Source organism: Physeter macrocephalus, chromosome 16 (genome assembly GCF_002837175.3).
Source record: "Physeter macrocephalus isolate SW-GA chromosome 16, ASM283717v5, whole genome shotgun sequence".
Taxonomy (NCBI): Eukaryota; Metazoa; Chordata; class Mammalia; order Artiodactyla; family Physeteridae; genus Physeter; species Physeter macrocephalus.
In genome coordinates, this window is record NC_041229.1 from 97,016,751 (window position 1) to 97,028,768 (window position 12,018).

A 12,018-nucleotide genomic window follows, 5' to 3' on the forward strand; every position below is an offset into this window, starting at 1 on the left:
CCTGTGACTCTGCCAATGACCTCCTCAGGTCCCTCCTCTAGTGTCCCACTTACAAAAATGAGCCTCAAAGGACAAGGGCTCAGTCATAACCCTCTGTCACCAGAGGTTCTGTTCACTTACCTGTAATACTTCCCAATCACCTGAACCACCTGTCTCAAAACTGTAACTGAAGAGTAAAAGAGCACCAGGACCAGAGAGGCACAGAATGGGGCTTCCAACAGCTTGGCAACCCCAAGGGCAGTCCCTCCCCCCCACCTAGTGCCATTTCTCACTTTGGCCTTACCTCGCTGGGTCTGGGTAAATTGGGTGCTCTCTGGATCCTGCTCCATCATAACGGGATAATGAAATGAGGGAAGACTCCAGCAGCCTCCTAGCAGAGATTAAAAAAATGGCAATAATCCCTGTCAATTACCAACTCAGAGGTCATTCATAAGGAAAAATGGGGGGAGAGATAAATAACGTCCCCCTTTGCAGCTAGCTAACACCTCTTATCTGGGATCACACCCTTCCTATAAGCACTTAGAGGCATAAGTAAATGAAGAGCTCCAGAGCTCCCACACTGGATATGGCCACTGTATCATGTTGAATACTGCTCTTCTGTGAGAAATGAACAAGTGCTTTAGAGACATGATCTTATTTCTATTTGCAGTACCTCCAGTAGACAAATAGGAGGTTGGGATCAACATGGGAGAGGAAAATGAGGCATACTTAGAGACTATCATGTAGTGCCAACATTTACCTTGGTGTTCAGTTCCTGCATGTCATCCTAATCCAAAGCCCCTTATCTTCTACACATTCTGCTCTGCCCACACCCTTTCTGTGAGTACTCCTACGGCTCTGTTAACAAGTGATAAAAATCTCTAATTATATAATCTAGCCCAACTGTCAATTCAATGATCATATGTGTTACACACATATTTTATTGAGCACTTTTTTAGTGCCAGGCAAATACTAAGCACTTCACATGTAGTTCTTTATTTAAACCTCACCACAGCCTGGAAAGGTAAGCATTACTATATATACCTGAGATCAATGGGCCTAGAAGTTAAGTGTATTGCACTGCAGCACACAGCTACCAAGTGATAGCACCAGGACTCCAGTGAAGGCATGTCAACTCCAAAATGCTTCAAATCACTATGTACATGTATCCACTGTGAGTCCCAACTAGAATGCAGGTCCAGTATCACTGGCTCTTCCCATTTATTTAAGGGAAGCCAAAAATATGGACTTTTGCATGAAATCTGTTACATTTTAGCTAAAACATTTTTTTCCTTTTCGTACAGGAAGGGCCACTTAAAACACATCTGACAAACATGGCTCGGGGCCCCCCAGTATGCCATGTCTGCCACACTGCTTCCCAACTCAAATGTGCCTTGGCAGCCAATCAAGCTCCTGCCATAGAAGACGTTTCAAAGGAAGTGGTCTCAGAAAGAAATGCATATTGTTCCTCTCCAGCAGCATTTTGCCTGGCTCTACCAGGAGCAGGTCTCCAGCTCCCTGCTGAACTCTTCTTTAATGCAGATCTGCAGGATAAGGACAGCAGCTACCAATCTTTTCCAATTGAGTTAATTCAATTCACTGTTATTAAAACCAGCTGGCTTTAGGTATAGTCATGTGCAGTCACTTTATCCCAGCGACTGGCTCACCGAAGCATTTTCCCTCACAGCCTGGGAAAGAGATACAGCAGAGGCCCTGTCAACCTGGCTTGCTACCTTTCCCACCCAGGAAAGTAACTGTTACATGATGTTTTGGATCTAGACAAGGCTTATAATCCCCACACTTAGGACAAGTTAAATAGTCCTACCACTGAAGGGAGCAAATATAATGAAACCAATGAGGAAGAGAAGAAAGCAATAAAACACTTCTCTCTGGTTGAAAACCTGAATCTCCAATGATACCACTGTTTACAGCAGCAGAAATGCTGTGTTTCATCAATTCTAAGACACGCTTCCCCCCCCACATTTTAATGTGTCTGAAATTAGGATACATTTTATAATTGTGTGACGCAATTTAATTGGCAGGATTTTTTTCTTTCATAGGAGCACATAAAATAATGGCATGTCTTTGAATCTTGAAATACGGACTATTTGTGAGAGGAAGGGATAGTGAGAGGTACACAGACTGGAGAAAGAAGAAAAGCGAAATTTTGAGAAGGGTATCAATTTAGGCCATCATATATTCACTACTAATAAATGTGTCCTATAGGAATTAGGCGGGAGCTGAAGAACAGAAGCAAGATCTGGGAGCAGCTGACTGCCCTGGAACACCCAGAAGCTTGTTCTATCCCAAAGGGTTCTGGAACAAGTCTTGAATTTCATTGAGCCCTGTCGTGTTACCCTCCAAATGGCTGCTTAATAAGCAGAGGCCCTTTGACAAGAGGCATCCTCCAGAGTGACCAACATATATCCTTCTTAAGTACTTCTGCCTGAAAAATGACCCTGCCAAATTAGGAGGCCAATATTACCCACTACTCTGCCAAGGCAGTGACAGTACTCAAAGAAATGAGATGACTTTTTAGAGATGCTGTGAAGGAGATTCTTGAACCAGAAGAGCTTGGTTTAGACAATTTCAGTTTTAATGATCCCATTTTATAATCCCGCAAACTCTACCTCCCACCCTAAATTCTTACCTTAATTAGGAAGGCATCTTAAAACAGAGTTATACCAAAATGTTAAGTTTTGTCTCTGGGGAGTCCCTGATGAGGTTCTTTTGGAACATATATATATCCCCTGTGCCTACTTACTAGAATCTGTTGGCACCATTTGCTCCTCAGGCAATACACTGGACTAGCAAGTCATATACACATATGGCATCTTAACTGCTAATACACAAAATCAGGAGAGCCAATTACTGTGAATAGCACCCCCATACACGTATCACTGATGAAACATTAAGTTCTCTACAGTTACAACACAAACACTATCTGAGGGATTAAAAAACACTTCTCCAACTGGTGCTGAAAAAAGAAAGAAAGAGTAAATATCACCACCACTCCTAGGAAACTCAAAGAAAGATCTTTCTCTCTCACAGTTAGCTTCCTGCAAAGAGCCATAGATGGGGAAATGACACAAGAAAAAGGAATGGAATGGCAGCTGAGCGCTTTCTGCTCTGGCCACCACAAATTTCACTTGACAATGATCAATCAAGTAGTTGAGTAATATGAAATCAGGTAGGATTTAGGATGGGCTCAGACAAGCTTGTTCAAGCTTGAAGCTACCATTTCATTCTGACCTGTTATTTATAAATGTTTTAAAGAGTCATTGAAGCTCTGACAGAGAAAAAAAAAAACCTTTCTTTACAAGTTTGCAGGGTTTATTCTCTAAACCAGTGGTGTTCAAGTGAGGTACATCAGGGGTTCTGCTCTTTTGATCCACTGGAGAACAGGAAGAAAATATTAGAACTTTTGATTTAAAATGTATAACCATAATGTCACACACACACACACGCACGCACACACGCACGCACGCACGCACACACAGGTTGCTCAAAAGCCTTTTACTAACGGAGGTTGTTTTTTTTAAGTCTAAAGGCCACTGTTCTATCAAACTACACAGTACTTTAAGAAAATTCAATATTTAATAGAATATAATAATCACTAATATATAAAATATAAAAACTATAAATAAAGGCATAACTATATTCACATACAGGTAGAGCAAAAGAGAAAATGATACAGCAGATGTGGTAAAATGTTAATATTTATGGAATGTGGGTGAAGAGTATATTCGAATTCTTTGCACTATTTTTGCAAGTCTGAAATTATTTCAAAATTTAAAACATCCAATATACAAAATCTAAAAGTAAACCACTGAAAACTAAAGAGAAAACTACTCATTTTCAAAAGAATTACTCACTTCTTAAAAAGAGTTTCTTCAAATAGCAAGTTGCCTCTAAAAAGCAGGTTTGACAAACTACAGGCACTGGGCCAGCTGCCTGTTTTTATAAATAAAGTTTTATCCAAACACAGCCACAACCACTCATTTAAATATTGTCTGTGGGGACTTCCCTGGTGGCGAAGTGGTTAAGAACCCACCTGCCGGGCTTCCCTGGTGGCGCAGTGGTTGAGAGTCCGCCTGCCGATGCAGGGGACGTGGGTTCGTGCCCCGCTCCGGGAAGATCCCACATGCCGCGGAGCAGCTGGGCCCGTGAGCCATGGCCGCTGAGCCTGCGCGTCCGGAGCCTGTGCTCCGCAACGGGAGAGGCCACAGCAGTGAGAGGCCCGCGTACCACCAAAAAAAAAAAAAAAAAAAAAAAAACAGAACCCACCTGCCAAGGCAGGGGACACAGGTTCGATCCCTGGTCCGGGAAGAGCCAACGTGCCATGGAGCAACTAAGCCCGTGAACCACAAGTACTGACCCCACGTGCCTTAGAGCCCGCGTGCTGCAACTACTGAGCCCACATGCTGCAACTACTAAAGTCGGCACACTCTAGGGTTCACGTGCCGCAACTACTGAGACTGCCTGCTCCAACTACTGAAGCCACGTGCCTAGAGCCTGTGCTCTGCAACAGAGAAGCCACCGCAATGAGAAGCCTGCGCACCACAACAAAGAGTAGCCCCCCGCTCACCACAACTAGAGACAGCCCATGTGCGGCAACAAAGACCCAACGTGGCCAAAAATAAATTAAAAAAAAATTTTTTTAATTAAAAAAAAAAAAAAAAAAAAGAAAAATATTGTTTGTGGCTGCTTTGGAGCTAGGAAGGCAGAGTTGAGTAGTCCTGATAGGGAAAGGACTAAAATATTTACTACGTGGCCCATTACAGAAAAAAATCTGCCCACCCATGCTCTAAAATATTCGCTTACATAAAATCCCTTGAAAGATAAGGTGGAGTCACTAAGGAATGTAACAGAAAAACTTGAAATCAAAGTATTACACACTAGAATAAGTTATCAAAAATTAATATTAAGCCCTACTAAAATATAAGTCAATAGGAACACAATTCAAGCTGTAAAATTCCTAATATTTTAAATGAATACAACTATTTCTTCCTTCCCTAATTAATACTCTGAATATGTACAACGGTTCCCTAGATCAGCTGTATCCTGTGATGACTAGGAAAACAATAAAAAATAGTAGTAGAAGAAAGCTCTGGAAAAGAACAAAGTTGTCAGGGCAGATGAGATGGGTTACCCAAAAGAAAAGAACCTTTGGGGAATTCCCTAGTGGTCCAGTGGTTAGGACTCCGGGCTTCCACTGCAGGGGGCATGAGTTCCATCCCTGGTCGGGAACTAAGACCCCCACAAGCCGCACAGCACGGCTGGAAAAAAGAAAAGAAAAGAAAAGAATCTCTGTTTCAAATTCAATGGGTATTGGGGTGGAGAAGCAAAAAGTTTAGGTACCAGTCTAGGCAAATAAACAAGCCAGTGACAACTCTTCCTTAATAAACAATTATATCCTAAAGATATTCTTTTAACTAATTGTCAGATCACAGAAAAAATCAACAAACTAAAGCCAACAAACATGTACAGACCTTCTCCAATCACTGGAAACAATCAATTGCTAAAACTCTGTGACCTATATATACTGATAAGGAAAGTTGCTCTTAGAAGCTAAGATGCTGGTGCCTCATGCCTGAAGAGTAATTTCCCAGTCTGGCTCTGATGTCTGGGTGACATCTGCTAGTCCAGTTCAGGGAAGCCAAACCCAAAGGAATAAACTCCCTTCCACCTAGGAAATAAAATCCAAATTCCTCAGCTTGACACCCAAAGCCTTGCAGCCAAATTTCTCATTCCTTCTGAACATACTATATGCTCTGGTGCAATCGTTTTCAAACTTTTTGGTCTCAGAGTTCCTTTAACACTCTTAAGAATTATTGATGGGGCTTCCCTGTGGCGCAGTGGTTAAGAATCCACCTGCCAATGCAGGGGACACGGGTTCGAGCCCTGGCCCGGGAATATCCCACATGCTGCGCAGCAACTAGGCCCGCGCACCACAACTACTGAACCTGCGCTCTAGAGCCCAAGAGCCACAACTACTGAGCCCGTGTGCCTAGAGCCCGTGCTCCACAACCACAAGAAGAGAAGCCATGACAATGAGAAGCCCGCGCACCGCAACGATGAGTAGCCCCCACTCGCTGCAACTAGAGAAAGCCTGTGCGCAGCAATGAAGACCCAATGCAGCCAAAAAATAAATAAATAAAATAAATAAAATTTTTAAAAAATTATTGATGACCCCAACAGTTTTGGTTTATATGGGTTTTATCTATCAGTATGTACTATATTTGAAATTAAAACTGAGAAGAATTTAATACACAAGCACACATTCCACTGGCCATCAGAGTGATAACTTCATTACACATCGTGTAGTGTCCAGAAAACTCCACTGAACACTCATGCAAGAGTGAGAGTGAAAAAGATAAAGAACATCTCAGTATTATAAACATAGTTTTGACTTCAGGGATCCCAGGCCACACTTTGAGAACTATTGCTCTAGCTAAACTAAACACACCCTCACTGTTTCACCTCTGTCTTTAGCTTGGCCATTTCTTCTTTCTGGAAAGTTCTTCCCCATCTCTGTCTGTAAAACTCCTTCAAAGCTCAAATGCCTGACTCCTCTAGCCAGAAGTTCACCCTTTCTTCCCCCACACCCCATAGCATCTGAATCCTCTCTTAAAAGGCCTTCTCCCAAGTCACCTGTACTGCAGTTCCTTGTAAGTATATCTTCTTCTCTCTGCTACTGGACTACAAGGTACATGAAAGCAAGTACTGGGTCCAAGTCCTCTTTTTATCCCCATTAAAACTCACATCCTAATGAACACACAATAGGAGACCAATAAATATCTAAGTGAATAAATCAGCAGGCCTAAGTAGACTTGGAAAAATAAGCAAGAAGACATATCTGATTGCCCCTCACTGACCCTGTGACTTTCAGACAAGGTTTCTAGATGTCCAAAAACTCACACTGAAATTCCTGAAGGAACTAGTTTTTCAGAAACTGCTTACATCACTCTTCATCCCTTCGGTCACTTAAGCCCTTCAGGTTAAAGTGCTGACACAGTTGTCCTGATAAATGCAGTGCAGCCTGGTCCCTAGGAGGCTTGTTAAGTCATAAAGTCAGAGGCTGGCTACTTGCCTGGGAAACTACCACTGATGCTCCTGGACAGCTTATTGCCGAAAGAGACCTCACAGGGGAAAGAGGGCAATGTTTTCAGGGGAATGAAGAGGTGGGAGGCCAAAGAAACTTGGATACAATATTGCCTTCTTCATTTCTGCATCTTGCTCGGCAAGCCCCAGATCTCTGCCTTGGCGCATGCCAGGGCTGGGAGATGACAAGCCCTTATTCTTTGTAAAAAATAATTGTGTGTTCTGAAACGACACTTCTATTATGATTTCCAAATTGACATCTCTGCTTTAAAGCGGAGGCATCCAAGCCTCCCCATTTCACACACTGGCAATTATCGCTTAAGTTATCCAATGATAGGCACTCATCTGATCCCTGTAGGGCCCCCTAGTTCTAGGGGTGCACTTACAGCGCATGATGCAGTTGCCAGCAGAGACTGGCAGGCAATTCCTGCCCCTGCTGTGGGGTAGACCAAGGCAAGATGGCACTGCTAAAAGGCTAACCTCAGGAAAAAAACAGACATGCTACAGAAAGAGCTCACGGTGCCTGTTGTGTGGATCAGCCTTATTTTACCATCATCCAGCATAAACAATTCACAGGGCTCAAAGTAAAGCCTTTTACCAGAAAAACATCTTTACAAAACATTAACATATCCCTCAATGTCTCTGTGCAGTGAGCAATTGATGGCAAAATATCAGAGCACAACATAATCACCAACACCAAGAGGGAAGAAGGTGGAAACAATTCATACGGGGTGTGCAATTGTGTATCTAGCTATACGAAAGTCTTGCCTGAAAAGTCAGCCAGACCCCTCTTAGAACAGCGGACCCTCTGCTGACCGTTAGGTACTTGGTTATTTTTATTTATTTATTTTTTAATTTTTATTTTATATCGGAGCATAGTTGATAGGTTATTTTTAATACAATTGTAAAATGACCGGTTGGCGCTATGCTTAGCTCCTGTATATCCTCAACATATCACACTATAGTTATGAAACTTCCATTTATAATAAAAACTCACTTTTGTCAGCATCTGAACTCAAAGGTCCAAGGTGATCTACATGGACATGTTTACTCTGTCTCCAATTCTTTCTCTCTGGGAGACTTGGGAGGTCTGCCCACAGACCACAGACATTTTTAAATTAGGAATTTAGATCAGAGGCTTTTCACCAAAGGATGAGTAGGCTAATAGCAATAACAAGTTCCAGAGCTAGTTCTGATATTCACATGCACACACACCAACAAGCAGCAGCCATGACATGCAAGTTTGGACATAATCAAGAGGCAGTTACTAGAGTCTGTCATACAGAGTGAAGTAAGTCAGAAAGAGAAAAACAAATACCGTATGCTAACACATATATATGGAATCTAAAAAAAAAATGGTTTTGAAGAACCTAGGGGCAGAACAAGAATAAAGACACAGATGTAGAGAATGGACTTGAGGACACGGGGAGGGGGAATGGTAAACTGGGACAAAGTGAGAGAGTGGCATTGACATATATACCCTACCAAATGTAAAACAGATAGCTAGTGGGAAGCAGCCACACAGCACAGGGAGATCAGCTCGGTGCTTTGTGACCACCTAGAGGAGTGGGATAGGGAGGGTGGGAGGGAGATGCATGAGGGAGGGGATATGGGATATATGTATACTTATAGCTGATTCACTTTGTTATACAGCAGCAACTAACACAACAATGTAAAGCAACTATACTCCAACAAAGGTGTTAAAAATAATAAAAAAAATTTTTTAAGAGGTAGTGAATCCTAATTGACTAGTTTCCCCCCAAATCAAGAAGAGATTTACAGAATTCAATAATCCTGAATTCTCAGCTAATTTTTTAAAAATTTATTTTATTTATTTTTGGCTGCATTGGTTCTTAGGTGGCACGCAGGATCTTCATTGAGGCGTGCAGGATCTTTCGTTGTGACGCACGGGCTCTTCTTGCGGCACGTGGCTTCTCTCTAGTGCCGTGTGGGTTTTCTCTTCTCTAGTTGCGGTGTGCAGGCTCCAGGGCTCATGGGCTCTGTAGTTGTGGTGCATGGGTTCCAGAGCACGTGGGCTCTGTAGTTTGCTGCACGCACGTTCTCTAGTTGAGGTGCGCGAGCCCAGTAGTTGCAGCACCCAGACTTAGTTGCCCCGTGGCTTGTGGGATCTTAGCTCCCTGACCAGGGATCAAACCCGCGTCCCCTGCATTGTAAGGCGGATTCTTTACCACTGGACCACCAGGGAAGTCCCCCTCAGCTAGTTTTATTCAGAATAATAGACAATTCCAAAAAAGTCTATCTCTAGACCTACTAATACTACAAAGGATATATGATATAATCATTTACTGTTTCAACAACAGCAAACCTTGCACATTTCTTCTCAGATGATTTTTCACATTCACATTCCTGACCTGAAATTTTAAAAACCCTCAACGAGGGCCATTCGTTCTACTGACCCTGGTATACTGCAAACAGCATACTCTATAACATGAAGTAAAACCTTAGGGCCAACATCAGGAAGGCAAAGAGAAGTAGTAAATGAAGCCTAACAAGAGAATGAGGAAAAAGGAATGCACAGTGGGCTGGGGCATTTATTAACCAGAGGCAAATAGGCAGCCCTCCTGGCTGTCTGTTCAAGCAATTAGGTTTCATTGAGTCTATAGAAATAGAAAAGAGGGCAGAGACTCCAGCTGGGCCCCCAAACAATCCACTGTCAGTCCTTGCGCTAACCCAAAGCTCAGAGTACAATGGCTTTTCTTATATCCTGGGATCACTCTGAACTGCTTCTCTTAGTGACATTTGATTTTCACTGATTCACCTCTGGGGGTATACTACTTGCCCTTCCACCCTGATCCCGACCTCAGGAACCTTCTTGATTCCCTCTGGACTCAGCATTTGACTCCACTGGAATAATTTCTCTACCATTTCCCTCTGTCTAGACAACACGAAATTGTCATAAATGACACCTAAAGTACAATTAGGAGAAAACCTGCAATTTCCACTCTCCTCCCCCGTTTCCCAAAAGAATTGCACATGCATGTCAATCAGAACTCCCATGAAGATTAACTCTGTGGAGCCTGGAAGCCATTTAATTTCCAGCTTGCTAAATATTATGCATTCCCCCCCACTCCACTATAATTAGGAGATCTAAATTGCCTTCTTTTCTCTAGCACTAACGGTTATAATCTCAGACATCTGAATGCCTGCTGAATCGATACCTGGGTAGAAAGTCCTTACACTTTATCCAGCTGCATTTTATTTAGCGGAATCAGACAAAAGCAAAAAGACAAGGCAAAAGAGAAGAGAGGCAATGAGAGAAAGGCATGACTCAAGAGCATCAGAACCAGGCAGTACGATTGTAACTATTATAAAAATAAGATAGTTTGAAGCCACTGCCAGTTCCTTGTGAAATGTAATATCAAAAAACAGCAAGGTCAGGGGACAGAAAATCATGAAATAATTTATCAATGGTTTTCAATGGGAGGGGGTTCCCCCCAGGAAACCTATGTCTGGATACATTTTGGCAGTTGCAAATGGGTGGGGGGAGTACACTGGCATCTAGTGGGTAAAGGCCAGGGATGCTGCTAAACATCCTGTGACGCATAGGACAGCTCCCCACTCCTCCACCGCAATAAAGAATTATCCAGCCTGAAATGTTAATAGTGCTGCTTTTGAGAAACCCTCTGACACATCTCAACAGTCTGAGATTAACAAAGGGAAACTGAATAACTAATATATGAGGCAAGTCCGTGCTTTAGCTTTATAAACAAATTGCAGTTTAACTCATCATCTTGTGTCACTTATTAGCTGTGTGACCTTGGGCAAGTTCATTAACCTCAGCGTCCAAATTTAATGGGAAATGCCTATTTCACAAGGTTGTTGAGATTAAGTAAGAACATAAGTATAGTAGCCAGTACACAGTCTAATAAATAATGATTATTTTTTTCTTCCCTCGATTACAATTCCCAAAGTACCTGCAGGGAACACCTAGCCACCCAAGTCACTATGCCTACAAAGGTGGTTTCCTAGAAAGACATGTGTTGAAGAAGGACCGGTACTATAAAGGCAGAGACATGGGTATCTCAGCCCTAAGAATCACATAAGCCTCACCAAAATAAACCAACAAGAGCAGTTAGTCAACCATCCACCAATCTGGCTACTAGACCATCCAACCACTGATTCAAACCACAAATAATTATTGAGTGTCTATTATCGGGTATATATAAGTACATAAAATAGATATGGTCCCTGCAGTAGCTAGTATCTGAAGATGGACTCCAAAGAATCATACTTCTTGGTATTCTTGCCCTTGTGTGGTCTCCTCCCACACTGAATCTAGACCAGCCTGTTAATTGCTTTAATCAAGAAAACGTGGTGAAAAATTAAAAAAAAAAAAAAAGTGGTGAGTTCTGGGATTAAGCCTTTTTGAGAACTGACTGCTTCCAGTTCCTCCCTCTTGGAACTGTCACTTTTGGAAGCGCTAAGCCACTACATAAAAAGTCTGGTTACTCTACTGGAGAGGCCACATGGAGAGAGGAGCCCTTAATAGGCCTAGCTGCTCCAAATGAGTCTCCAGATGACTCCAGAGAGATCCCAAGCAAGACCAGCAGAACTCCCCAACTGAGCCCAGTCTACCCAAAGAACAATGAAAGATAATAAAATTGTTATTTTAAGTCACTAGTTTCGTTTTTTGGTTGGTTATGCATCAGTAGATGAATGAAATAGTTCCTGATTTTCTAGAACTTTCAAGCTAGTTACAACAGCAGCATTAAAAGTTAGTTTAGGGCTTCCCTGGTGGCGCAGTGGTTGAGAGTCCACCTGCCGATGCAGGGGACACGGGTTCGTGCCCCGGTCCGGGAGGATCCCACATGCCGCAGAGCGGCTGGGCCCGTGAGCCATGGTCGCTGAGCCCGTGTGTCCAGAGCCTGTGCTCCGCAACGGGAGAGGCCACAACAGTGAGAGGCCCGTGTACCG

The 12,018-nt window shown here is 42.8% G+C and overlaps 1 protein-coding gene across 12 annotated transcripts in view; it reads right to left on the minus strand.

The window, feature by feature from the left end:
* The window catches only part of LOC102989160 (activating molecule in BECN1-regulated autophagy protein 1), a 164,135-nt gene that overhangs the window by 99,908 nt on the left and 52,209 nt on the right, over positions 1-12,018 (minus strand). For 10 of the 12 annotated variants that reach the window (XM_055091395.1, XM_055091397.1, XM_055091394.1 and 7 more), the window contains one exon: positions 284-370. The exons of the other annotated variants lie outside the window; for them this stretch is intronic. In XM_055091395.1, coding sequence (XP_054947370.1) covers positions 284-370 — 87 coding nt within the window. The remainder of the gene's footprint in view (positions 1-283; positions 371-12,018) is intronic. 12 annotated transcript variants of the gene reach the window in all.